Source organism: Chinchilla lanigera, unplaced genomic scaffold, assembly GCF_000276665.1.
Source record: "Chinchilla lanigera isolate Chin_1 unplaced genomic scaffold, ChiLan1.0 scaffold00083, whole genome shotgun sequence".
Classification (NCBI taxonomy): domain Eukaryota; kingdom Metazoa; phylum Chordata; class Mammalia; order Rodentia; family Chinchillidae; genus Chinchilla; species Chinchilla lanigera.
In genome coordinates, this window is record NW_004955484.1 from 5,480,224 (window position 1) to 5,508,195 (window position 27,972).

General features: G+C 45.2%; 1 protein-coding gene across 3 annotated transcripts in view; it reads right to left on the bottom strand.

Annotated features, from left to right (window-relative positions):
- Positions 1-27,972, bottom strand: part of Zfhx3 (zinc finger homeobox 3) — a 276,123-nt gene that overhangs the window by 10,021 nt on the left and 238,130 nt on the right. For all 3 annotated transcript variants that reach the window (XM_013503944.1, XM_005403533.2, XM_013503945.1), the window contains 4 exons: positions 17,802-17,935; positions 17,467-17,667; positions 6,945-7,047; positions 209-5,731 (listed from right to left, as the gene is read on the bottom strand). In XM_013503944.1, the coding sequence (XP_013359398.1) occupies positions 209-5,731; positions 6,945-7,047; positions 17,467-17,667; positions 17,802-17,935 (5,961 nt within the window). The remainder of the gene's footprint in view (positions 1-208; positions 5,732-6,944; positions 7,048-17,466; positions 17,668-17,801; positions 17,936-27,972) is intronic.

Consider the following 27,972-nt stretch of genomic DNA (forward strand, 5'->3'; position numbering starts at 1 on the left):
AAAAAAAAAAAAAAAAAAAAAAACCAAAACAGAAAAACAAACAAACACACAGGCACTAGAAAGGCTTGGTAGAAGGAAACTGTAGTCTTGTTTTTACAGAACTAGAAAGGGATGCTTCCTATCTGTCCAGCACTTGGTGAGTTTGGATGGTAACCATGTAACAAAACACTCACTGCACTTGAAAACTATCACCTAGAGCAGAACCCACCTGTGTTGGATGGAGTAAAGCCTGGCAAGGATGGGCTGTTGAGGCCCGGGAGCAACACAGGAGGAATGCCCTGGAGCGCTGGATATGCCGTAGGAAGGTTCAGAGCCTGAAGAGGGGCGTTGTCAAACATCCCTTGCTGCTGAGCTGCCAGTCCAAGGACCTCATTGGCCTTTTTAATCCGGTCCAGCTCTTGTTGAGCCATCAACTGACGTACAGTGGCTGGGTCAAAGTATTCTTTCTCCTTGTCCAACTGGCTTCCAATGGTGTCTTTAACTTTGGAGATATGCTGTTGGGAAAAGATATGGTCACGTACAGACAGCCGAGCGCTGTACTTGATGCCACACAAAGTGCACTCTGTTTTGGGTCCCTCATAACTCGTTTGGTTTATACCAAAATGCTTGGCCATGCTTAACTTGGACTTCTTCTCTTTTGCCCGGGCATTCTGGAACCAGACCTGAACAACTCTCTTTGGCAGTCCAATGTCATTGCCCAGGACCTCACACTCTAGCATAGTGGGTGTCCTATAGTCATTGAAGCATGACTTGAGGACCTTCAGCTGCAGATTGGTCATCTGAGTGCGAAAACGTTTCTGCCCAGGCCGATCCCCGCTGTCACCAGATTTGCCTGCGGACCCACTCGCACCAGGACTTGGGGAGCAGGGGTCTGCAAGACTTGAGGTTTCACTGTAGTCCACTGTACCTTCGTTGTCATATTCCTTGCTATAAAAGCTCGGGGCTGGGCTGACCAGACCAGAGGACAACCGATCTTCATACTCAGACATTGCCATCATGGCCGCTTTGGTCAACCCTTCATTGGGTGCAGAAGATTTGGTTTCAGTTGCTATTCCCGTCGCACTGTCATTATCTGCATTGCCCTCGTCTCCTGTTGTGGTGTCGGTGATTGCCGTGTTGACAGAGGAACAATCATCGTTGTCCAGCTTAGTTTGGTCAAAGTTTAGGTTAACCGAGGACATAGAGGGGCTTTCGAAGTCTTCAATCCCTTCCACTTTGATGGAGGAAGGGCTGAGAAGAGTTCTGGGAGACAACTCCATGGTTTTACTCACAGGCGACAAGGGGACACCCTGACCATCACTACCGCTTGGGGGTAGGTGGGAAAAGCTAGTTCCATCGAAAATATCTCCTTTCATCTGGAGGCCCCCATCGCAGTCTAAGAGCATCGCAGACAGAGTTAGGTTATAGCCAGCTCTCTTGGCTTCATGCCAGTGACGGGACCGGATATGAGCCTCAAGGGCAGTCTTGGCTTTGAAGAGCGCTCTGCAAAAAGGGCATCTCCTGTGGGCCTGCGCTGGGCCCACAGCCCGGAACTGTCCTTTCCGTTCCCGAGCTCGAGTGTTCTGAAACCAGACTTGCACCACACGTTTCTTCAAACCCACCTCATGCGCAATATGATCCAACATCTTTCGAGTTGGATTGGAGTCCAGTAGATACTTTTGGTAGAGAATTTCCAGCTGTTCGGGTGTAATAGTTGTCCTCAAACGCTTGTCTCTCTGAGGCTCTTCCCCTCCTGTCCCACTGTCGTTTTCACCAGGGCTTGCACTGGCCTTCTCCTCCAGCTTCCTCTTCAGAGTGTTCATCGTGGAGGTTGGCGTGGAGGGAGAAGTGGCAGAACTTGCTGGAATCTGAGGTATGGCTCCGGAGAGCAGCTGGCTGGCCAGGAGTGGGTTACTGGGGTCGAACAGCATGAAAGGCATGTCCAGTGACCTGTCCAGGAACTGGGGGTGGATGAACTGGTTCTGTGCACTCAAGAAGTGAAGTTGCTGATGCTCTTGCCAGTGCTCAAACGATGGAAATGCCAACTTACACTGGTCACACTGGTAGGGTATGAGCTGAGGAGGTAGGTTGGCCAGCTGTTGAGGCGTTGATGTGTGGAGAGGTTTGAGGGGCAGATGGGAGAGCTGAGAGGGACTGGGGCTCGACTGAGGCAAGGGGCACTGAGGAGGAGGCGCCTGTGGAGGAGGCTGTGGCAAGGAAGGAGGGGCGGCCAGCTGTGGGAGCTTTTGCTGGGGCACAGTTGTCTTCTGCTCAGGTTGGTCTTGCTGCTGAAGCTCTGGCTTTGGTTGTCCTTGCTTTTCTTGGGTTTGGTTTGGCTGTGCACTGGGAGGTTCAGCTTGCTTTGGTTTCTCATCACTTGCTTCTGTTTTTGAATTAAAGGTGCCCAGCTCGTCAGCCTCTGCTGTAAGCTGCAGGAAAGCAGAGGGAGCTGGATTGGCTGATGGCACTGGGGCACTGTAAGCCTGGGAGGGCATTGGTGTGCTGCAGGAGGAACTGGTCGGTGTGAGGATTTCCATGGCATCCATGGAATCCTCATTTTGGCTGTCATCCTGCCCCTCCTCATCCTCATCCTTGTAACACAGCTTCTTCTGGTGCTTGATGAGATCAAAGATGCGCTGAAACACCAGGCTACATTTTTTGCACTGGTAGTTCAAGTTGCTTGTTCGAATATATCTATCATTTGTAAGCTCACGCCGCTCTCCATCTTTGCCCTCTCCCTGATTCTCGTAATTTTTCCTGGCCTTCTGTCGGGCATTCTGGAACCACACCACAATGACCCGGGTTGGAAGGTTCAGTAAATTAGAGAGCTGCTCAAATTCATCATCCTTTGGGTAAGCATTGGCATCAAAGAAGTCCTGGAGGACTCGGAGTTGGTAGTCAGTAAACCTTGTTCTTGATGATCTCTTGCTTCCCCAGTACTCCTGCTTCTGAGGTTCTGGGGAAGGGGGTCGAGAGTCAATCTTGAGCTCTTCCAGGCTGGTGATGGGAGGATTGCTGAAGTTGTAAGGGGAGTCCTTGTTACGCTGCCGCTCTTTGAAGAGAGTGTTCCTGAACCAGTGCTTGATCACTTTCTGGGGCAACCCAGACTTGTCGGCCATCTCTTTGATCTGTTCTTCACTGGGGGAATTGTTAATGTCAAAATATTGCCGGAGCACTCGGAGCTGGTCATCCGTGATTCTGGTGCGAGGCCTCTTGTTCTGCTGCTGGAGCAGGGTTGGATTGAGCTGATGCTGATACAGCTGGGCCAGGTCTGCAGGCAGAGGCTCCACAGGGCCAAGCTGAGGGGGCAGCTGGGCTGGCAAGGTCTGCAGCGGCATTGTCTGCATCATCAATGGTGAGAAGATGGGCAGTTCCATTGGCATAGAGAGCTGGGTGAGCGGCACAGATGGCTGGGCTGGCGCAATTGTTGGTGAAGTGATAGGCGGGGCTGATGCAGGGATGGCTGGCGCAGAAGCTGGCTGAGGGGGTGCTGCAGGAAGCGGGGGTGGCGGAGGGGGTGGTGGAGGGGGTGGTGGCTCCGGGGTCTGGGGCCTCAAAGGGTACAGTTTGTCATAGTGCTCTCGGTACTGTTTGGCAAACCTCTCGAGCTGTTTAAAGGGAAAATAATTCTGATGAACATGTTCCTGATGACTCTTTAAGATCAAGATGTTAGAAAATAACTTGCCGCAGGAATCGCACTCAAGCTTTTCCAGGTTCTCTCCCTGTTCTGTCTTCCCATTCTTCTTCTGCACCTTCTGCTTGTTCTCATTGTACTGAATGACCAGCTCAAAGCCAAAGTTCTCCAGCAAGGCCTTGGTGGCGTTCCCTCTGGCATCCGAGGCAATGCGCGGAGGAAGCATAGAAGGCTCAGAACTACCCCCTGGTGCCAACTCTTTTTTCTCTTTGGCCTTCAAGGCATCTGGCAACAATTCCTTCGGACCCGTGCTGCCTTCTCCCCCCTCCACACCCTCCCTCTCTCTCTGGCTTTCTTTTTCCTTCTCTTTAATGACCGATTTATTTTTCTTTTCGGGGTGCTGGCTTGGCTGAAGGAGAGCAGAGTGGCTCTGGGACAGAGAGAGTTGACTTTGCTGCTGCTGCTGCTGTTGCTGCTGCTGCTGCTGCTGCTGCTGCTGCTGCTGCTGTAGGATCTGTTGGTGACTCTGCTGTGGGATCTGAACCTGAGCCTTCAGATCTTCCAGTAGGCCTGGGCCAGTCCCTGTCAGCGTCAGTGCCCCGCTGGTAACTGGCAAGCTCACCTCAGGGTTGAGCTGGAACTCAGCACTCGGGATATAGAAAGGGAAGAGGAGATGCTGCTGCTGTTGCAGTTGCAGCAGTGTCTCAGTGGTCATGGGGAAGTGAGGAAGGAGGGTAGGGTTAAATAGCTGCGACTGGATCAGGGCAGCCTGCTGCTGCAGCTCCTGCTGTAAGTGAGCCTGAACTTGAGCCTGAGCCTGGGCCAGTGTCTGTGCTTGCTGCTGCTGCTGCTGCTGCTGCTGCTGCTGCTGCTGCTGTTGTTGTTGTTGCTGCTGTTGCTGTTGCTGCTGCTGCTGCTGCCTGGATGCAATCATATCCGCCAGCTTCTTCCGATTGGCCTCCTTGGGCTCTGAAGGAGAGGCGATGTTGGCACCAATAGGATTCCCTAGAGGTGGCATCCCAACACTGTCAGTGGGCACTTGGCTCAGTAAATTGGAGCTTGGTGCAATGCCAGCACTACTTGGATTGGTGGTGGTAAAGGTGTTACTGCCACTGGTGCTCACAGGACTTGGTATGGAGGAGCTCAGGGAGACACTGCTACTGTTCCCAGTCCCATTGCTGCTGCCACTTGCAGCCTCCAGCTTGGCTGCCCTGGCTTTGGTTTGATGCAACACAGACCTCATGTGGATCTCCAGAGTAGAACTCTGGCTATAAGCCACATTACAAGTGTTACACTTAAAAGGTTTATTGTCTGGGCTGCTGGTGGGTTCTGGTTGACCAGTTGCAGATTCTTGAAGGGCTCTTTTTAACTTATGCAGGTGGGAGACAGAATTGTAGTGCACTAGTAGGATATTCTTTTGAGTGAAAGACTCCTTACAGACAGTACACTTGTAAGGGCGAGAAGGGTCTAGAAATTTTTCCATGGTAAAGTTGGGGCCTTTTCTGAAAGGCAGAGCTCTCTTTGGCTCTGAGCCTGAATCTTCTTGTACTGACCCAGAGTCACTGCCTGTTGGGCTTTGTTTGTCTTCCAAGTCACTTTCTTCCTCCTTGTCTTCTTCCACAATTATGGTGTGGTCTTCAGCCAGCGTGGGATCTCCCATTGCCAGGAGGTCCCCATTGGCCAAAAGGCCACCATAAAGTTGCTGGATGTCAGCCTCACTCAACTCCAGGTGGCTTGTCTCGAGGTGTTTTTTCAGAGCCTGGAAAGTTCGGAAACTGCGCTGACAAAGACAGCACATGGTGGCAGCTCTGATCACATGGTACTGAGAATGGAGCTGCAACTTTTCAATTGTCTTGAATGCCAGACTGCACTGGTTACAGCGGTACTTGTATACATGGCGATCTGACACAGGCAACTGAGGCCTCTTGGCATGCACCTCATTAAAATGTGTCTGAAGGGCAGCAGAAGTTTTAAAAACCTGGTTGCACCCCTTTTTCCAGCAGAGAAAGCCTGAGTCTTCTCTCACAGAGCCTGGATCAGCAGAAGAGGTTTTTAAATCTCCACTGTGCTCTGTGCTCGCAGATGGCAAGATGTTTTTTCCCAGATCTTCTGAGGTTTCTGTAAAAAAATCAAACCCAAAGATAAAGGCTTTGTTTCCAGGATGACACCCCAAGCCATCTACGTAGCCAGGCTTCATGAAGTTTTCAACCTGAACAACAGAATCTCTCTACTGTGCCAGTATAGTACACATTATAAGCAAGATGCACACTGACAGAGATGAACATAGAAAGGACAGAAAAAGTGTCGATTCATAACAGGCCCGTGTCATATCAGATCTCACAGTCTTCTAAATAGTATTTACTTTTTAAAAATAGTACTTATTTGTTTGACCTAGAGTCTTCAAGCATCTCTTTTCATGTTTTAGCACAGCAGATCTGAATTGTAATGCTGCCCTTATATGTGGGAAGATTTAGAAAAACTATTGTCTAAGAAATTTTGGATCATAGTTTGTAAGCATTTCATTTCTTGTTATAGCATGACTTTTGACTGTCATCTGTATTCACCCAAAAATGAACATTCATGTGTCCAATTACTAAAACGATTAAAAATTTTTTTCTACAATGAGATCATCGTATTTATAAATACTGTGACCCTTTCCAGGTCATCCGTCTGCTGCCTAATATGGAAAAACCACAAGGGAGAGGCTGGACAGTTGTGTGGTTGAACTGTTTCTAACTTAAACCATAGGGGCCTGTGAGAGGTAAAAAGATGTAGGACAACTTTGAAAATGTCTAACAATCCACTGAGTTAGGAACCACTACATGTCAACAATAATTTGCAGCACCATGTGTCAGCAATAATAGTTTCTGCAAAGGCACTTCTGTGCTTCATTTTAAGGCAACCCCAGAAGATGTAAGAAACTCTGCCAAGGTAGCACCAAGACAGACAGCTAATCTGGTGCCTCCCAAATCAACCTACATGTTCCACAAGTCCCTAATAACTACGTCCTCAGAGATGATGGCCTAGGATGGTGGGTCTATGGGCCTACAAACCGGTCACTCACACCCTGATGGTATAGTCTTAAGTGCACATGAATCCATACCCACATCCCACTGATGCTCAAACAGATTTCTCTCTCTTTAAACCATAAAAATATACAAACACATGCCAAGAACCAGAGTAGGAAGCAGTTGACAGTGACCCTTTTCTCCCTATCAGTCCCATTCAGCTTAGAATATTGTAAAGAATTTCTGGATCCTTGCCCCATGAAAATCTTGGCCCAAGATTTCCACTTGTTTCAATCTTGGAAGTCAAGACGAATGATACCAACCGGGCTGCTTTCCTGCCTCTTCCAAACTGGAATTCCCATCTCGATCTGGAACAGCTGCTGGGAGGAACATGCTGCTGGGCATCACCATCTCAGGGGTGGTCACCTGAGGAGTGAGAGGCAAAGAGACAAGGAGAGTCAAACGGAGAGGAAAGACACAAAGTAGGAAGGGTTTCAAAATTATTTAATAAGCAAAATTAGCCTTCACCAGGGTAAAGCTGGAGGTGTCACTTTTCATAGCTCACTGAAGATTTATGTTTATTAGACAAAGCTCACATCAGTCAAAAGTGTTTCTACGGTTACATTCTGGACATAATTAGCAGAGCACACTTGAAGAATAATCTTATTATTAATATTTTTCCTTTATGCAGAATTTTGACTTTGATCACTGACAATGTTTTGTCATGGGCTGTGAAACTTCTTGTGCAACCAATTAGGTAGATAAGTTGAAAGGCCCACCTTAAGCTGCTGAAAACATAATAAGGGTCCTAATTAAATCATACCTAGTAAAGTACACTGTAATCTTGAAGCAGGGAGCATTGTAGTACTGTTTTCAAAATGTATTCGGGCAAGAAGAGGAGGGGAGTAAGAGTGAAGAAAAGGGTAAGAAGGAGAGAGGAGAACAAAGGGAAGGCTAAGGACATGCAGGCACTTTGGCAGATTTTTCAGGAAAAACAGCATTTTGTAACCCTTTACAAGCTGCTATCAAGCACAAACAAGCGTTTTTCTGTGAATCCCTTAAACCAAGATTTCTTCTGGCATCCTTGCCTGTGGCATACATCACAGGCAATGTCTGCCTAGTGTCCAGCCATCAAAGGCAGTCTGCACAGCATTTGATAATGGGGCAGCCCCACCTTGACCACAACCATTATTCCCTAATAAATTCCATAATTACCCTAGACCCAAATAGCTACAGTTTTAGATCAGATCCTCAGTCTTTTCTCTATGCTTCCCTGTTGCATGGCCAGAAACTTGCCCCAACCACTTACCATTCTCCCTTTCAGCTGATAAGCAACCCTCAATACTATAAGGATAAATGGTTATTTTAAAAGGAGCAATGTTAGCCAGGAGTACACACCTGTAATCCCAGCACTGAGGGAGGCTGAGCCAAGAAGATCAAAAGTTTGAGTCCCATTTGGGCAATTTAGTGAGATCCAGTCTCAAAATAAAGAGGAACAGTCATGTAGTTCAGTGACACAGTGCTCCTGGGTTGGATTCCCCAGTACTGAAAAACGGGGGGCGGGGGGGGCAATATCCCTTTGTCTGCTATGAGGTAGGACGGTTAGGCACCAATGATAGTTACAAATTAGAAATTATCTCCCATTTGATTACAGTTTGAAAAATGGACTGACACAGAGGGTACTGGAACAGAAGCTGTAGTCACCACTGTAGCTGGTGTCACCACTACCCTTTCTACATGAAGCTGTAGTCACCACTATCCTTTCTACATGGTTCCCAGCCCTACTTGGAGCCATTATTTTCCCACATATGACTGTACTGCAATAACATTTTCACTTTCTGTTGCAAAAACTGGGACATCTACATTTTTATTTCAAATTAAATGTATTTTTAAGTTACTGCTAATTTTTAATAGTTTGAAGAACCTGGCCTTGCTCAAAATAGCCACTGATAGTTCCCTAAGATCACCAGCAACAGGCAGATCAGCTGGAGGAAACCCAGACGATTACAAGCATCGACACTAAAAAGTGACTCCGCATTCACATTCAGGGGTAGCAGAATTTTTTTCAGCAACTTGGATGCCAATAGGTACAAAAATTAAGCAACAGGCACTCCAGAGAAGAGCTGGGAGAAACCTCATGTTTACCGAGAGCAGGTGTGTGGCAGGTGAACGTGAGTGACATAGCACCCTTGCACAAAGCTCTCCGGCAGCTGGTTAGGGCTAGCTGCTGATGAATCGTTAGGAATGAAGTGGAGATTGCCAAACTCATTCCATCTATTTTCTCTTTAATAGAAAGCATTTCTGACCAGTGTGGTTGGGGAGTCCAGCGGGAATCCAAGAAGTGAAAGGTCACCGATTAATTTATAGTCTTCAGCCAAGGGGGAGCCCGAGGTTGGGGGTAAGAGGGGGAGAAAGGGAAAGGAAAAAAGACACCCCCCAACCTCCTTTCTTGGTTGTAGCTGCAGGATCAGTCCTTTCCTGCGATCTTTAGGAATTATGAAAAATGAATCATGAGAAATAAAAAAAAGCCCTACAGAGTAAAAAAGAATAAAATTATCTAACACCTCAGCTGCACATCATTATAGAAAACTGTGGGCTTTTTATACGCATTACAGTAAGGCAGACATCCCCTCTAACAGACTCAGTAAGACGGATCAGTAATTGTTTTCATACACTTTAATTAGAAAAACTCAGATGGCTATGAATAATAATGGAAAAGAGAGACTTTTGCACTTGAAAGGTTGAAGTCAATCAAGTGTGAATGACGGCAAAAAAGGAAAAAAAAAGACACCAATTCATCAGCCCTCTGTTGTCTCGCTGCGACTTTAATCATAATTCCTGATTGGGATTCAAGAAGGCAGTAAGCAGCGGTTCTTTGTCTGCCTTCACCTTCCATCAATTAACTCTCCCCGAAATATAATCATCAACCTCACATGCTCCTCTGCATCTTAATCCGGGCTCCAAACCTGGAAGTCTTGCCCCATATGTGTTTAAGTAACTACTTTTATCTACCTGCCTCTCTTCTCAACTACAGTATACCCAACCTCTCACTGGAAAAAAAAAAAAGCTTTGGTGTAGGAAATTTTAACAGGCAAGAAATCCCTAGGAGGCAAAATGAAGCATCCCTAAAGGAAATGTTAAGGGTCTAGAAATTCTGGTGGGGTCTATGTGCATGTGTGGCTGAGCAGACAGTGACAGTGGAGACCGCCTTGCTATGCAGGCCACCGGAGGGCCTCACATCAGCTTTCAGACACTAATGTTCCCAGGGCTGGGCCCATTCCTTCCTCGTCCTATCAGCTTCTAAAACTTGTCCCTCCAAGCTTGCGTGCTTTTCCCTAAAGAGCCCTCAATATAACCCTGCCAAGAGAGCTCACCGAAGAAAGGACAGAGATCCAAAGGCAGAGCTCCTCAGCACTTGCCTTGGCGCTGCCTTTGTTTTCTAATCATATCTGGCTACCAGACGGCATGGAAGGTTCGGACTGTCTCAGACAGTCTTTGATGGCCAGATGAAAATGGGCAAATCACCCACTCCACTGTGCTAAATGCATTCTGTAATGGCATTTTTCCTTTCACAAGGAGACTGAAGCATGTAGGTTTATGAGAGGACAAAGGTAACAGCATAACCAAGATGATTCTAAATGTACCTACTTTCAGAGGTCCTCAAATACCTGAATCCCACCTCCAATGTCTCTGTTCAGACAGCACACACGTGTACCATCTTTGCTCTCTTCCCTGATTTTTCTCTATTTGCCCAAATTTTCCTGACCCTCTTCCCCAGCTGTGGACTCAACGCCAAACAGAAAAAGTTCTGAGGTTTGGCTAATACACAATCATTTCAAACACCTACACGCTGTGCTGTCCACAGAACAGAATTACTATCCTAATAATCAGTACAAACGTAAACACTGAACGCATGCAATTACGTCTCCCATACTCTACTCACCATTGGGCATGTGAATATTAAAATAGATTTAACAAGTCCTTCTCGTTAAGAAAATTCAATCAATTAGTATCATTACTTTTTCAGTAATGATTTAGGTCTCAAGACTGTCCTCAGTGGGGCAAAGAGTGATGTGGATACTGTATTTTCCTGCCATCGCTTGTGAACCGTGTCGATCACTTTCCTCCCGGAGTATGCAGAGGGTAACAGGAACACAAGAAGAACCCATCAGCGGAAGGGTTCTTTCAGTAGGTGCCGAAACCCCGGAAACAGTGGTTCCCACATCCCCCTAACAAGTAAACTGGTCTCACGTAATATAGGAGAAGTGCTTCTGGTTTAAGCAGTTCTCACACATAATAATAGAAACAAAGGAGGCCTACACTGATGCTCAAAATCTTCAAGCTTAAGCAATCTCAAAGCAGCTCAGTGTTGAAAATGAAGGGCCTGGGGCTGGAGATTTAGCTCAGTGGCACAGCACCTGCCTGGCAAGCATGAGGTCATGAGTTTGATTCCCAGTACCAGAAAACAAACAACAACAACAACAAAATGAAGGACCTTAAGTGACTCTGCTTATCCATTCGTTTGACCTCCATTTAGTAAACACTGGACAGAGATCCTGTGCTGCGTGCTTGTAAGATACAGACAGCAAGACAAGGCCCCTGCCCCCGCAAGAAGCTCACGGTCCAGAAGAACCTTTTGAGGTCAACAACTCCTTAGGAAATCTGATGAAAGTTGCAGACTCCTAGAAAAATGCTTTCACATACAGAATACTGCAGACAATTTCAGGGAATCATAGGCTCCCTGGAGGGAAAGCATTCATGGATTCAAATGAATTTACCGTTGATCAACTGAGATGCAACCATGGGTTCATAAATACCTAGTTCCAGCCTCCTGCTAGTTTGTTTCATCATTGTTTTGGATTATAATTTACCACCTTTCCAGATTCTATGAGGTGAATAGACCCCAAATCCCCAAGGACACGCACAGTGCCCAGGGTCTTAGATGAATCTTAGATGGGGTTCTGGTCCTCCCTGCCCCATGACATCTGGGAGAGGCTGCTGCTATTTATTTCTTTTTCTTTTCGAGGGAAGGTGGAGTTAGAAGGAATACAGTACCAGCCCATTCCCCTACTCGCAGGTCACAGATGTGCAACATCCAAATTTAACCTTCTATAGCCAAGATCACGCTCCACTAATTTCTTATGGGCGTATTCATAAAAATCCATCTCTCCAGGCTAACCTCAGACAGGCTGGCCTACGGTAGATCACTGCATCCAACACATGCCACATGCTGGTAAGCAGAGATTCTTTTCTTTCTTTTTTATTTTTTTCAAGGAAAAGTGTTGAGACTGGTTTCTCTGAGACCCTTCGCGCCTCAGCCTTGGCACAGCTCCCTGAGGAAGGGCATCTTTGTGAAGGCCCACTCTTCCAAGTGAAGGTAGGTTTGCCAAGGATTTTTCAGGGAAAATCAATAGAACAAAGCACCTAAGACAGAGGGAAAAAGAGGGGAAGGCCCAGGCACAAGTATCTCTGGCACAGACCTAAGCAGTCTCCATAGCCTGTGGATGAGGTATTGGTTCTGTACAAAAAAATTCAAGCATGAAATTAAAACTCAACCCCTTCCAGGACTGAGTTGTCCGGCTAGTGTTGTATCTCAAGCCACCTGCTCCAGTGGGAGCCTAGGTGCTCAGCCCCACCCCTGTCCCTAGACAGCTGCTGGCCCATCAGCTGGTTCTGCATTCATGCAGCCAGCAAACCAGGGCACCTCTTGGCAGCAGTTTGAGATTGGCCCCTCTTCTACTGCCTTTGGCATGTGCAAGCTGGGCACTGGGGCTACAGGTCTGTAAGACTTAGATTTTCTCTTTGTCTCATCTCCGTTGTGAAAATTTACTTTTTCATTTTTAAGTTGATACATAATTGTACCCATATATGTTTCCATATACGTATACTTTCTGTAACTACCACGTACATCACCTCAGATATTCCTTTGTAGGGAAACACTGAAAATCCTTTCTGCATGTTTTAAAATACATAACGTTGTGGACTGTAGTCACCATACTGTGCAACAGAACACAAGGATGTACCCCTCCTATCTAACTGTAACTTTGTGCCCATCCACAAACTTCTCCCATCCCTCCTCTTTCTAATCAGGCTTCTGTGTAATTTATGCAGTTGTTTTTCATACATAAAATTCACAAGAAAAAACTGCAGGCCATGCTAACATTCATATGGCCAGAAACATGTAGACCAGAACTAGGTTTTAAAAACTGAAAATGAGAAAGATGGGGGGTGGGGAATAGACAGGGAACACGTAACAGCTATATACACATGTGTGCATACACACACAGAAGGGAGCTGAGGAAGAGAATGAATTGGAGAGAAAAGCTTCATTAGACTCAGAGAGGCAAGCAGTGGCAGTATACCAAGGTCACTTCTAATTTAGACCATCTAATTGGCAAACAGGCTCCAAATGGCTATCATCTCACAGGGCTTGGAATTAATGAAGCCCGATTATTTTCATTACTTTCCTCTGAGATGGAGACAAAGTGAAAGAGCGGATACCCAGGTGGGTGCGACAGCCCTAGGGCCAGGGCCATCGGAGAGTCCCTGTGGGGTGGGAAGGAGGGGCAGGTGGCCAGCCTGCCCCAGACTCACAGAGCACAGTTACACATGGAGCACAGAGAGTCACAGACACTGACTGCCGATCACAGGAGGCAAAACCACTGCTCCCAAAGGAGGGATGCAGAGAAAACAGCAGGCAGGGCCGGGCCAGGCGCACAGAAAGGAAATCTGCGCATGTACAAAAATTAAGGAATAAGAACTAGAAAGAGAGAAGAAGGGGTTCCTGGCCTCACAGCCCAGCCGCATCTCCACTGTAAGGTCCTACTTTGTTAAGTGATTAAAGAACAAAGAAAATTTCCCCATATTAATGATCCGGGATCCCAGTGGTATGTCCTGTCACTTAGAAAGACAGTGATCAATTAGAATAATTTAAGAGTACTGAAACGCATGGTAGGTGGTCTTTCTCATTCTCTTTTAGGGGCCAGAAACATGTGCCCCGTGCCCTTAAATCTCCTTCCCCAAAAGACTGGGAAATAAGAGCACAGAGTAGTCCCTCCTGGATCGCTCACACCAGTTTGAAATCTCCGTCTTCTCTGCAAATACTCATGAGACTTAGATATGTGAAAAGGATATGGGGGAGGGGGAGCGGGAGCTGCATAGCAGCTGTGGAGGGATACTTAACTCATCTCCTCTAAGCTTTATAGATGTCCTTCTTTCCTATGACGTGTGCAAAATTACCATTTGGAGCTCTGGTTCCAATGGGCAAAGCAAAATGAAGTGCTGTGGGTGCAGTTTCCATAGTGGAAGGCCGGCCCTGCAATTGTTCCTAGTGGATTATATTTTTCAAGCCCCTTCATCAGTAAAAAGAAGGGGCCCATAGAAGACATAGATATGAGATGCAGAGCATAAGCAAGCAGCTGTTACCATAGCAACAGACATATTAGACACTGCAGGTTCCTGAAAGCTGTCTGATAAGGTATTATTAAATGAAGCCTCCTCAAAACGTTCTCCATTTACAACTGAACGGGAAGACATTGTATAGAAAGTAATCTATTTCTATTTATCAGGGTGGACTTCGCTTTTAGAGGGACTGAAACCCAATTCAAGCTAGATCCTGAGACCTTGGACTCCAGACAGCAAAAAATATATATATGTTTATCAGAATTTATAGCTTTAGATACACTGGACACATCCCGGGTCTGCCAAGAATTATCTACCTGGGAGATTTTTCCAGCTTTTCTTGTTTTGCAGCCAAAGGTACCTCACTCAGCCAAACCCAATGGGTAAGAAAGAAGATTCGCTCCTCACACTGCCATTCATTCTAGCCATTCAAAGGAAAAGCAGGCACTACTTTCTTCTCTGGAAGGATGAAGGACCGGAAACTGGTTGCTCCTTAGTGGCTTAGAAAATGGAGCTTTGATTTGCGGGGCATTTCTCATCAGACTGTTTTCAGAGTTTCCTCCTCTAGTTGGCTGGGAATAAACAGATCATCCAAAGCCTAACCAATACTTTCCAAAGGCCAATTTTCTAATAAAATTAGAGTAAAATACCCACCAGGAGCATGATTTTAACCACAGGTTTATTATAATCACTTGGTTGTAAAACCACTGCAAGTTCCCTTTTAACACCAAACTTTTCAGAGGAAGGACACTGGCACCGGCCCTCAAATGGGACTCCAGCTTCACCTGACATGGCCACACATTCCCCTCCAGCATCACTGTTGTTCTTTTCCAGTGGAACTGGAGGACTGAAGCAGCAATGCATCATTGGGTCCAATGCAAACCATTGCCACGACTAGGAAATCCAATTCAACACCGACAGCCAAACTCCACCTTCCCATGTAAAGAAAGTATACAAAAGTATCCTTCACTTTGAAGTACAAAGGAAAACACCTCCATGGTTGTATTTCCCACATTCTCATAACTATCAGCTTTAAGAATCCATTAATTTTCTCTTGTTCCTGGCAAACTGACTTCTTATAACTAACACATTCCCTACAATTTACACACTTTTTTGAAATGTCCAGAAAGCACCTGTGTTGCCTGCTGTGGAAAGATGAGGCAACAGGGCTTTCTGTGAGACATACCAGGCCCAGCCCTCTCACGGAGGCATTTCTCCTATATAACTATGTTGCAAGGAGCTCAAGAAAGGGGTTTATTAGGCAGCTCCATGAATGCATCCTATGGTCGCTGGCACTGTACTTGCAATTTTGTATTTACAGAATACTTGACAGAGGGCCTCTAACAGTGCTCACTAAGTTTTACTGGGTAGAGAATAGCCCAGGATGGCTGTTGTATTGTTTTCATCCGTTCTGAAAAAAGCTGAGAATCACTGCTTGCAAAGGTGCTGGCTAGTGGGTAATTCTCAGAAATGAGATTGGTTCCCAAGCAAACAACAGTAATATCCTTCCCCTGAATACTCTGTTGGTAAATGGAGATTCATAACGATCACCAGACTTACCACTTGAAATGTACCTTGCTATTGCTGCTATGAAAATATGACAGTGAAATATAATTTACATGCTATGCTGATCTCTAAGGATGTAAAAATAAATTTTTACTGTCTAATGTAAACCAGTAGTGCAGAGTACTATAAGCCCACAGTTCTTACACTAGATTTATATTAAACAGCAAAAATAACCACTTGAGCAAAAGAAAAATATCATTAAGTATTGGAACGTTTCCTTCTTCACACCTCTTTCTGTTCCTCCTAGGGTTCCAGGCCATTAGCTAGGAACTCAGACAAGGCCTGGAAAAACCCCTTTGGTATTTCCAGAACTAGTAAGAATGCCAGGGAAACCCTACAACATGGAAATTCATCCATCCATAGGAGGAGGATCTATTCAATTTACAGAGAACGTTTCCACAAAGTTCACTTTGCCTGTGTCAAAATGCTCATGAAAAGTGAATACGTATTTGAAAGCCACCTATGAGGAAGCTCGTGGTAGTCACCTTTGAGTTTCCCATTGGCTGGTAAAGTTCTTTTTTTTTAGTCTTTTTGCAACAGGGTCTCCCTATGCATTTCAGGCTGGCCTTGAGCTCACTTTGTAGCCCAGGCTGGTCTCAAACTCGCAAAGATCCTCCTGCCTCAGCCTCCCGAGTGCTGGGATTACAGGTGTGTGCCACCATGCCCAGTTCTAAAGTTCTCTTGATACATCATCAATATATGTTCCTCATGACTAAACATCACTTACCTTATTCATTAACTGTACATAACCAGATGGAATAGGAAATGCCTAGAGGTGATATGTCTGTGACTTGCATGTTACAATGCAGATTTCTGAACAAGCTACATCTCTGGGAATCTTCCCATGAAAAGGCAATCAAATTAATTTCATATGACTCCACTGTTGAAATAATACTAACGTAGAGGTGAGAATCATTCTTTTTGGCAGCTTTTCCTCTTGTGATCAGGGAAGAACTTTCCCAGTAGCTCCAATATAGTCAAAAGCAGAACATCACCACTACCTATAGTATTCTGAAAGGTTTTCACATTATGATTAGAATTAAACTGGGCGGGGGGTGGGGTGGAGGCAGGGTCTTGCTAGATAGCAGAGTCTGGCCTTGAACTCACTATGTAACCTAGGCTGGCTTGAATTTGCAGTGATCCTCTGGCCTCAGACTCCCAAGTGCCGGGATTACAGGCATGTACCTGGGATTACAGGCATGCACCACCACGTCTGGGGTAGAACTGAATCTGTATACTAGACTTTTGGACCATATTTATAGCAGCCACTTAAGAGTCATTCTTTCAAAACCTGTATGTCAGCATCATATTTAAGTGCGAAGCCAAACTGATGAATTGACACGTTACACCCAACTGACAGCTTTCCTGCTTTGAGAACAAAGTATCCACCTAAGAAACTCCTATGTTATAGGGCTACACCTAGAGTTGGAAGATGTGGGTTCAAATTTCAACTCCATCACTTACAAAGGGTATCAGGTCAGTTGACTTCTTTGAGCCTCACCTACCTTATCTGTTAATGGGAACATGTCAGACTTCATTTTTTTAAGACAAGGTTTGTTGTATGGATGAAATGAGACATAATGCATATAACAGCAACCCAGACCGTGACCTGTTCAATAAAATTTTGGAGAACCTGGGTATGGTTTCTTCCTATGGAGAAACACACGTACAACACTTAGAGCGATCATCAGGCCATGGTCATGCAAGTCTATGGCAGGCACTCTAGAACAAAGGTCACAGAAGTAGGATGACTTTCTGATGCTTCCAACTTCACAGCGGCTCTGTCTACCAACAACACAGACCATGGGCAATGTCACTGCATTGGGGTAGTGACCCCTGCAGGAAGAAAGGCGACAGGATCTACCCTTGGAACCTTACCGTCATAATGAGCTTCTCCACGCAGTCCGGTGCCACGCTGTGGAGGTGGGTGAGGTGCAGCTGAAGGTGGATCTTGTTGTTGAGCATGTCCTGGCACAGGGGGCAGCGGAGCATGGGCTGCACGGAGTGCTGTGTCATGGCATGCACCCGCAGCCGGTTCACGTCGGCGTTGCTGTACTTGCAGTACGGGCACTGGTACATCTGTGGGGACACACCCACCGCTCTGGCTGAATCTGCCATTCCCACTGTTTCCGTCCCAAGCCCACCACAGGAAAGTTCATTCCCCACCCGTGTGAAAACATTATGCCCGCCAACACGGTGCCTTCTGGCCTCACCTGCTCCGGTTTGATCTCTTCAGATGTTTTTGGTCGCTTCGAAGAGAGCAGAGACTCCGAGCTACCTGGGAAGGAGATGCGTTTGGAGGCAGCAGGAGAATCCGTCAGCTCCTTCTCTGCTTGGCTGGATGAGGCTAGGAGAAAAAGTGGAAGATGCAATACAGTAGTAGCCAGAGCAGGCCAGCTCCCAGAGGGTTTGTTTTGGGTGAAAATCAGCATTCATTTATAGCACACGATTTTCTTACAACACAAAAATTCAGAAAGGATGAACATCCGGAGTGACTTATCAAGCGTGCTGGAAACGAAGCAAGTGTTTCTTTTTTCCTCCATGAATTTCTGTCACTACCTTCACAACTGAACATTGGGAAAAGGTTTTAGAAAATAGAATAAAAGGCTCTGGAGTTGAATTAAGCTAAATGCAGTCTTGTCTAACCTTCCCCCCTAAGCACAGTCTGCTGGCTTCTCTCTGTGGGGGGCAACAGAGCTGAGGGTGGGTGGTAAAATCTCTCCCACTGCTTAGCCAATCTGAGTATGAGACACACTCTGCTTCAGTGAGGTAAGAAACTGTGCCCGCAACTTTACTGTCCCACCTTTTAGAATCACAACAGAGCGTATTACAGGCAGCCTGCAGAACTTGAGAAGGGTTCAAGGGACAGCTGCATACCAATACACAGAAAAAAAGCAAGATTTGGTTCAGCAGTTTGCTTTCAGGGAAGAAATAATTGAGGAGTGGAACTAGGCGGGGCGTGAATCCAAGTTATAATCGAGCCATTGCTTCACATGTGAGCATTTATTCAGAGTGGGTGGTAAGAAGGAAAGTTTCCTATCTGCTTGCACAACCACGCCTCTGCACCCCTCTTGCCCACGCCATCAAAAAAATGAAAACATCAATTAATGAGGAGAAGCACAGGAGGTTTGAATAACAAACAGCAGGAATGAAGGTATCAGTGAAAGGAGTTCTCTGAAGCACATAAAGGACCCTGAAGATCATGGCGAGGAAACAGCCGGGCTATGGGTTTGATCAGGAGAAGCAAGGATCCTCCAGTGTAAACACAGCGTCCAACATGGTTAGACTTGGTCATTCTAAAGTCCGGTCAGTCTGCAAGGGTTGATCTTTTACTTATTTTGGACATGGAACTTCCATTTTCCAGAATTTTGCTTAAAGCAATAAGGAAAAAAGAAATCCTGAAAATGCTAGTGAGGATATATATACCCAATGCTGTCCTCAACAAACAGTGTGAGTCAGCAATTTAGGTCACTGGCTTAGAACGCCGAATTTTTGCCCTGTGATAAAACTGCTGTCCGTCTCACCCTGTCTAGTTGTCTAGAATGCACTTTCACTTTATGTTCAACTTTAAAATTTGTTCTGTCATGGACACTAAGGTGTTGTCATTACAGATGTGCACTTTAATAATAATAATTTTCAAAAATCAATTTTATTCATAAAATCAGAAGGCCACAAAATAATTCTAAAAAAAAATTTGCCAAACACAGGAAATATTCCAGGAAGTTGATGCTCTTCCCAGAATGCACATCTTGTGACTTTTAACCCCTGTGTCTTGGTAACCTGGTCTACATAAGTTTGGAGGACATCTATTATTTAAAAAGTACAAGGACAAGCATATTACACATAGACCCCTCCTCCTCCCAACACACAGATTCATAACAGTACTTTAATCTGTCTCGAATCGACTTCAAACCCATTTTGCTCTTAATGGGAGTTATTCATTTTCACTTGAAAGGTAATACGTGACGGCTGGAAATCTAATGTGATGGACTGGCTGCCGATTAACTAGGTGCTGTAACATTCTAGACCAGTTCCCCCATGGCCCACTTCCCGTCTCCTGCCCCGCTTAGACCTGATCCTACAGAACCTTGCATTGTAGGTTTTAGACCTCGCAGTGTGGTAGGTTCCTGCCTAAACCCTCTCACAACTTCAGGCTTCAGTGTTTCGGGGATTTAGGGTTTCCTCCGCCTTCAGAAGGTTCTCCATCTTTTTTTTTTTTTTTTTTTTTTTTTTGCTTAGTGCTTCTATATATTAACTTTTCAAATACATTCTAAAGATGGTAAGTGGTGGTATAAAAGGATACCTACTTAGATGTTTCTTTGGTATGATCATCCCCTCACCTTCCCTACTTCTACCTCCAACCAGTAAGCATTAGGGTGGGCTCCATGCTTATTGTTGGGAAAGACCAACTTACCCGCTGCTTCTTCCAATAGGACCAAGCCAAGAAATAAGAGTCTATTCCAAACACCCATCCTCCCCCATGCTTCTGTTAGTGTGTCTGGCCCAAAAGGATACCTGCTTTTACAGAACTATGACACTGCCTTATAAATGCTCCCACCTGCCTGGCACCACACCCCACCGCTGGCTCAACAGTGTGACTAAATGGGAGCTGAAGCTGAGACCACCCAAATCATCTCAGTATTTTGGAGCTGAAGAGCAAATGCAGCAGGCCTGTGCTGTGTCAAGTTTCCCTACGGAACCACAGTCCATCCTCTTCCTCCAATGCTGAGTGCATGAATTCTGGCGAGGTTGCAGAGATGAGGTAATTCCAGTTTCAGAAGCCACTATCAGCCCCCCTTGTATAGGAAGGGAAACTTTATTTAACACCCCCTCCAAACTGCTCTGGAAGTCTAAAGCTTCTTTTGTGAGCCTGAGCTAAGGAGCCATTACAGAGTATTTTAGAAAATAAAATCAGCACTCACTCACACACTCCTCCTTCTTTCCAGTAACATAATGGCCCTGCTGTAATATGAACTACTGTATCTGCTGGCACACAAACTTGGGGTTTATCTTCTATCCAAGAGAAACTGCATCTTTATTAGATCAGATCTGTCTAAAACTATCCAGAGGTGAACATTAGCCACCTGCAACTCACTAGCTCCTTCTCTTAAAATGAATGAATGCCATTCTTATAACAGACTATAAACACCACCCCGTTAGGATCTCACAGTGTTGCTCTAGGGGGTATGGGCACTGTTCCCAAGAATTAGGTTAAACGTAGCTGACATAGGCCACTTCCTAGCTTGACCGCAGACATTAAAACATCAATCCCTATCAAGACTCAGTAAGGACATGTTTGTACGGTTTCTGTAGATAAGCAAAGAGTTGTACAAGTTCTCCATCAACATGCGAGATGCAGGTTTATTACAGGCCACAGACAATCAGAGGTTTTCTCAAGCTTCTCTCTGAGCAACTTCAAAAGGGCCATAGTCTCAAAATCAATTTCTACTCCACTTCTGTCACTAGCATACATGGCAGTCATAAAGGAAATGAGGTTGTATGAATAACAACAAAGAAAGTACTGTGGTTTTCTGCTTTGAAGACTTCTCTAAACTTTAACTTAAACTTCAGAAGAGATGTCACAATATAGAAAACACCATTAAAAAATCAATTACTGGTCACTCTCAGTCTGCTATGATGTCACATTAGTGAAAAAGAGATAGATGTGCTCCAGAGACAAGACATGGCTTAAACAATCAGCACCTGAAATGGTTGGCAACAAAACATGGGCAACGGAAAACCCAAACAACTTGAAGGGTCACTACCTGTAGTAGTTTTTATAATGATAAAATGAATTGAAAACAGTGTAGTTCATCTTATAACAGGGTACGGTGTAAGTAAATAATGTATAGCCATGCTGTTGCATATTAGAAGACATTAAAATTATGGCTGTGAAGCAATATGGAAAAATCACTGCAAATGTAAATCAGAAAAGAAGATAAAATATGAATCATACCTGGTTACAGTTACATAAAAAAAATAGGTATTCAAACCAAAATGAGTAGAAAATGATGGTAGTATTTAGGTGATTGCATCATGGGCCATTTTCTAAGTTTATCATGTAGTTATATTATTTTTAATATTACAGTTAAATGGGTTAGTATTTAAATTCTGCTGTCCATGAAAAAGTTGACATTTGAGCCCACACTGAATCCACAGCTATACCACCCTCAACAGACCCGATCTTGTCTCATCTTGGATCCACACTGAGCAAAACATCGGGCGGTATATTTTTACTTTGACAGTTAAAGCAATTTTTCTCATTTTGGCAGTTATGTCATATGAAAATATGTGCTAAATCTTTACGAATCTTTCATAGGCAACATGCTGGGCTTCTGGCATTTCAAAGGGGATCAAAACGTGGTACGGAATCACACGAGTGTGCTGTAGATGACATATTCTAGAAAGCAAGCTAAATTCGATATTGTGACAATGAAATGCTGGGTCAGACCCCAAATGAAACTTAGCATGACATAAGCTGCAAATTCCTTGCCACACAGCCTTTCCAAAGATTAAAAAGAGCACTTGCTTGGTCATCAGGAGTTAGGGTTGTCCTACCCAACTTGCACAGGAAGGACAGGCATTCCCTATTCACAAAGGTCAAATTTAGCATTTTGGGCCAAGAGTCAACATTTCTTTTTAAACTGTGATGGGCGGGCCACTAAAACTGACAAAGACAAATACTGAACGAGGCCTGCATGATTCATGATTCTATTTTATTTTCTTAGGTTTTTCTATATTTTAGGAAAAAAATCCATTTCAAAGGGAAACAGCCATCCATGCATAACTTCTTGTGGGGGGATTATTTATGCACAGAGACATAAACTTCCATATATCCTCTGATTTTTATCATATTTGTTTGGGGCATATTTAATCTCAAAATAATTATTTAAAAAGTCACCCCTCTTCTCATACTAATCATTAAGGAATAGACGAAAGAACATAGTTGAATTCATGGAAGTTTTGTTTGTAATGTTTAAGAAATGGCTTTCTGCAAAAGAATGATTAAAGCAAGGGCAGCAAAACTTTACTTACAAAGTAAAGGAAAGAACATGGAACAGTAGTATTAGTCAGAGGGCTCATAAAGAGGCCAAATATGTTAACATCCAGCATCCTCTAACACTCTCCCTGATATAAACATTCTTCCTAGAACGAAGTCTTAGCCAATCCCAATCTTCACTAACAAAATCCCAGTTGGAATCACTGAAGTTTGGCCATGGAACACTTAAAAGAGTTGTATATGCAATTCCAATAGAATTAATGCCATTGTATGCCTCATTTCTTGACTGGTGTGACCTAAGCTAGACTCTGAAGCCAAGGAAGGCATAGACGAGCTACTTCATCACCAATCTGAAGATAAATTGGAAATGAAGTAAAAAATAGAACCTTAAGGTACCTACCTAGTTTTCAGTCTCCTCTAATTATTAGCCAAAACATCTACTTGCCCTCCAAGAAAACCAAGTACGGACAGAATTAGTTTCTGTGTTCCTTGAGCAAAAGACATCTACTCACTTGGCACGCCAATGGGGCTACTGGCATGGTGGACGTTCTGTGCCGCTAGCCTCCCTCTGCCAGACACGTCCTTTGGGCAGATCATGGGCAGACACTGAGCTGTCCCTACTGCTGTGAAGTTTCTTCTGCATTTCCTCTGCTCATGGTGGAATGGCACTTGGAGATGGTATTCACCAAAGTGCTGATCCTCGTCCTTTTGGGGGTCCTCAGGTGAGCCCACTGAGGGCCTGGGATGCTACCTGACATTTGATCTTTGCAGAAAGTCCAAAGGCAGCCACCACCCCCACTTCTCAACCATCAGACTCTTCACTAAAGTACCACTGACAGCACCTCCATCTAAACTTTCATCTCCCAAACCAGCAACATAATGGAGGAGCCAATTAAATGATTATTAATTCATGCTACTTTCCGTAAGCCAGAAGTTCTCATCGCCTTGCATTCCGTAAACCAGCTTGCCACCTGCCCCAGAAATTTACAGCAATGTTTTATCTATCTCCATTGACTAGGGGAAAACATTTTTTTCCACACAACCCCATAATCAGTGTTTGAGTTGGAATAGCTACCACAGAACATTAGACACAGACATTTCACCTGATCTGAAAATGATCACTCAGGTAATTACAGTTAAATGAAAGGTTTAGTGAGTTCTTTTCATAGCCCTTCTCCTTCAGCTTCTCACTGACCTCACATTCCCTCTCAGCACCAGGAAAACTGTCTTTCCAGAAGGGCTTCTGTGCTTCCGGACTTTGCGATCGTCATACTGTCAGTGAAAGTGGAGCTAAACTTGGCATTTACTTGCAATTCCTTCCCCAGAGGACAGGCTGGACTTTCTTACTCACATCTTCTGTGAGCTACTGCACTCGATAAGTGGCCAGAGATCTGGCAGAATTCTCTTCCTCTCCTACTATAGACAACAGAGTTCCTTCCTCTGCCTTGCTGCCAACTTGGTCTTTAAACATGCCTGATCTCATTCTGCTCCAACCAGGCACTGAATGATGTTTCAAAAGAGCTATCGAGGAGACCTTGTGGGGAAGAGGAGGCAGCACATGAAGACCTAGCAGGTGCTCATGCACCTGCCTTGGTTGAAAAGAACCTGGGGCTTCATTTCCTTGTCCTAAATCCAGCCTACTGAGATTGACAATGTTCTAGCAAAACACAGTCCCACTCTTGGGAGTAGGACTGCAAGCCAGGTTGCTCTGTATATCTCTAGAAAGCATTTAGAGAAGTGCAGCCACCCACCCAAGAAGGTAGAAGCCTGTGCTGGCACAGGTCTGGCAGGACCTACTAATCTCTAATATTAGACTTTTTATTTCTAGAAAGGATTTCAAAGAAAATTTGAATTATACTACAGATCAGATGGGGACAACCATTAGGAGAACTTTTTCTCCTCTCACTCAAATGTGAATGAGATACATCAGTGCTTTGTGAAAATCCAGTAGCTCTTGGGTATTATTATTTTGTTTGGAAATAAATTGTAATTTCACAAAAACTTGGCAAGAACAGTATGGGTATAGAGAGGGTCCCTCCGTGTACCCATCACCCGGATGTTAATTATTAACCAGATTAGTTAGATTTCCAGTTCTCAATCACTTGTCACTGTGACCTGCCTCTCTGGCCATTCCTCTCTCCCACCCCTCATCCTGCCACCCAGGACTGCATATGCCAAGCCTCAGGATGTCTTCCAGGCCCCTCTTCTGCCTTGCTGTCCAGTTACAAGAACCGGGTCTCAAAACCTCCTGCTTGTCAATGAGACTGCAGCCCCGAGGCTCTCAAATTCCACAATGCATCAGAATGCCCTGGAGGGCTCATCACCACAATGACCACAGGCCCCACCCCACAGCTTCTGATCAGTCGGTCTGAGTCACACAATTTAGATTTCCAGTAAGTTCCCAGGTAATGCTGATGTTCCAGGGACCAAACTTCGAGAACAGCTGCCAAGGCCAAAGCTTTCTGTAACTGGTAGGAGCTCTATCGTTTTTGTGGTCTGACTAGAATTAAATGAGGAGGACCCAGCAAGCATGGGCAGATCTGTGAGTCCACTTTCAAATGAATCTGACCATACCACACTCTGATCTACACCGGGAAGGAAGGGCAGGCCTGGTCTCAAAGCCTAGATGTCTCCTCCCTCAGGCCAAAGGTGAAGGATTAAACATGGCTCAGGGACCACGCTCACTCTACAGACAAATGCAGGCACATTTTCAAAGCCAGAAATTCACAAGGAATAATCTCTATGCGTTGTCAGCAATATAATCCAGAATAAAGACAGGCTGCCTTGTTCACAGAAATCCCACTCTTTCTATGGGTCCTGGAGAACCTCCACGAGAAGAGGGTAAATAGCTGTGGGCTCTTTCCACCTTGTACAAAGGGGAAGCAGCTTTTTTTAGTGCTGGCTCCCAGGACGCAGGCACCTGCAGGCCGTACCAGCTTAACGCTGCCTTTGCTTCAGCCCTAGACGAACGCGCAGATCGCATTAGCCCCTGTGTGCACAAGTCAGCACTTCGGGAGCGGGGGGTCAGGTGCCAAGCTGTGGGGCCAACTGCTTTCGCAGCAAGCTGCCTCTCTGGTAGGCTCCTGCAGCCTTGAGGTCGGACGGTGGGCCCATGCTGACTGGTGGCTGCTGCCGCTTGCTCTACATCACTGGGGAGAAAAGAGTACTAAGCCCTACATCAGAGACATCAATCTGTTGTGCTAATTCCTTGTTGAAATATGCATAAGGCTGCTTAACTACACTGATTTGAGCTCCCAAAAGGACATCCTGCACTGCAGTTTCAAGATACTTTGCTCCCTCTGTGTCAGGCTTGTGAATGAGCCACCAGTTAAAACACGGCCACCACCTCACTTCGACCAGTGTCGGCTGCTGGTCTATTTAATAACTTCTAGACACAGGCTACCACCATAAGCCCCGCTCATGCCAGGAATTGAGGACCTGATAAATAGTCCTGAGTCCTTACTTTGAGGTATTTAGTCAGCCTGTCTGTCTCTGGCCTCTGGTAAGTTCCCCAAAGTACCTGTCCTCCCCTGGGCTGTGCTCGGATGCCATCTGCAGCTGTGGCCACAGTTGGAGGACACACTGCTCTCTGCTTGGAGTGACCACAGACACGCAGATAATGAGAACAGTGAAGACCTCGGAGACCCTTGCACCGAAAGAGGGAAACACCCAGAGGTGTAAGGCACATCAAAACCAGCGGTACTGCCAGTCATGGGACCAGGCCAAAATTAATTAACAGGAGCTCATTCAGTCACCAGCAAATCAAACATTAATTAGGTTAGGTAGGCTCTCTGGGCCCCAACAGGCATAGACTTCCAGAGCAGAACATGACAACACTCCAAGCTTTTCTTCCATTCTAAACTTATCTTCCTAAATTGCTAACTTTTAAGAGTAAAATCAAATTTGTGAAAATAAACACCTAAGACTGGGTGTGTGTCCCGCATGGCGACAGAAACAAAGAACCGCTGGACATAACTTCTCATTATCCTGATGAATCAATTTTCCCCAAATCTACTAAGACCTACTAACCCCTGCTAAAAGGTTCTTTTTTTTTTCTCAGACCCTTGATGGCCTGGAAAACGGAAATATTTCTTCACTCTCCCCTGCTGGTTTAAAGCACCAAGAAGCCTGGAGTCATCTTCCCTCGGTATTTTGTACAGTACAGATGTTTACAGCAATGTTTCTCCGACCTCCAGTCTCCACAGCTGGCTTGTTCATAGCACTCCAAACGCCACGGGTAAGTGACCTGTGTGAGGGGTGAGGAGGTGGTTCCCCCACACCTTTAGAGACTCCTTAGGAAGGGATGTTTTTCAAATTTTCTTCCCTGTGGTTGTTTCCTTAACATGAAAGTGCTAGTTCTCCCTGTTAAGTAATAAAGCACAATGCATTGCAGGGCCGATCGCACCTTGCTTCAGATGCTGGCTGTGTGACTTCAAGCATGTCATTTGACTACACTGAACTTCCGGTATCCTCATCTATCAGTGGGACCACAGCATCTCCTCTGAGGGTGTCCGTGAGGCATGTGAAAGAGCAGACAACAAGCAGCCTACTGCAGAGTCTAGCACATCATGAGAGCTCCAACATTTGTTGCTATGGTTTCACTTTGAGAAATATCAGGGAAATAATACAGGTCCATGTAGAAGCATAAGACTACAGAGTGAAGGGGAGACAGAGGCCTGCTTTTTTGGGGTAAGTACAAACCCTCTAAATCTGCCATTTCCATACAGCAACACAGAACAATCCTGCTAACTTATGGCTTGATGTTCACAAAGCAGAAACATCTGGACTGCAAAGTATTCATGTCATGTGACTTTACCACCTGATTGCTAATGAGACATCCAAAGGATGCTAAACACCTGCTAAGTGCTAGAGATTACAAAAACCAACAAATGCCACAGAGCCCCTGATCATAAACAATTGATAGTTGTTTGACAACTAGAGAAGTATAGTATTTAAAAATTGTCTCCTCTAATCTTCACATAAGAAAAAAAGCCTTTGTCATACGTTCTTTGGCTTTTTTTTTTTTGGTTTTTTTTTTTTGGTTTTTCTCCGGTACCGGGAACCGAACTCACGACCTTGCGCTTGCCAGGCAGGCGCTTTTGCCGCTGAGCTAAATCCCCAGCCCCCGTTCTTTGGCTTTATAATATGTATAAAGATATCTTGTGTATCTGTGACCCCAATGCAAACTGGGTTTTTGTTGTTTTGTTAACAAACTGGGTTGTGATCACAGCTCTGGCACCCAGGAGTTTATAATCTATGGGTTCTACTAGCTCTGGAGCCTGCAAAATAAAGATAACATTGAACCCAAGAAAAACAGGGGAGCCTAGGTACTCCGACATCTCATGAGAAAGGCCCTATGGTATTTTTTAAAAAGGCCTGATCAT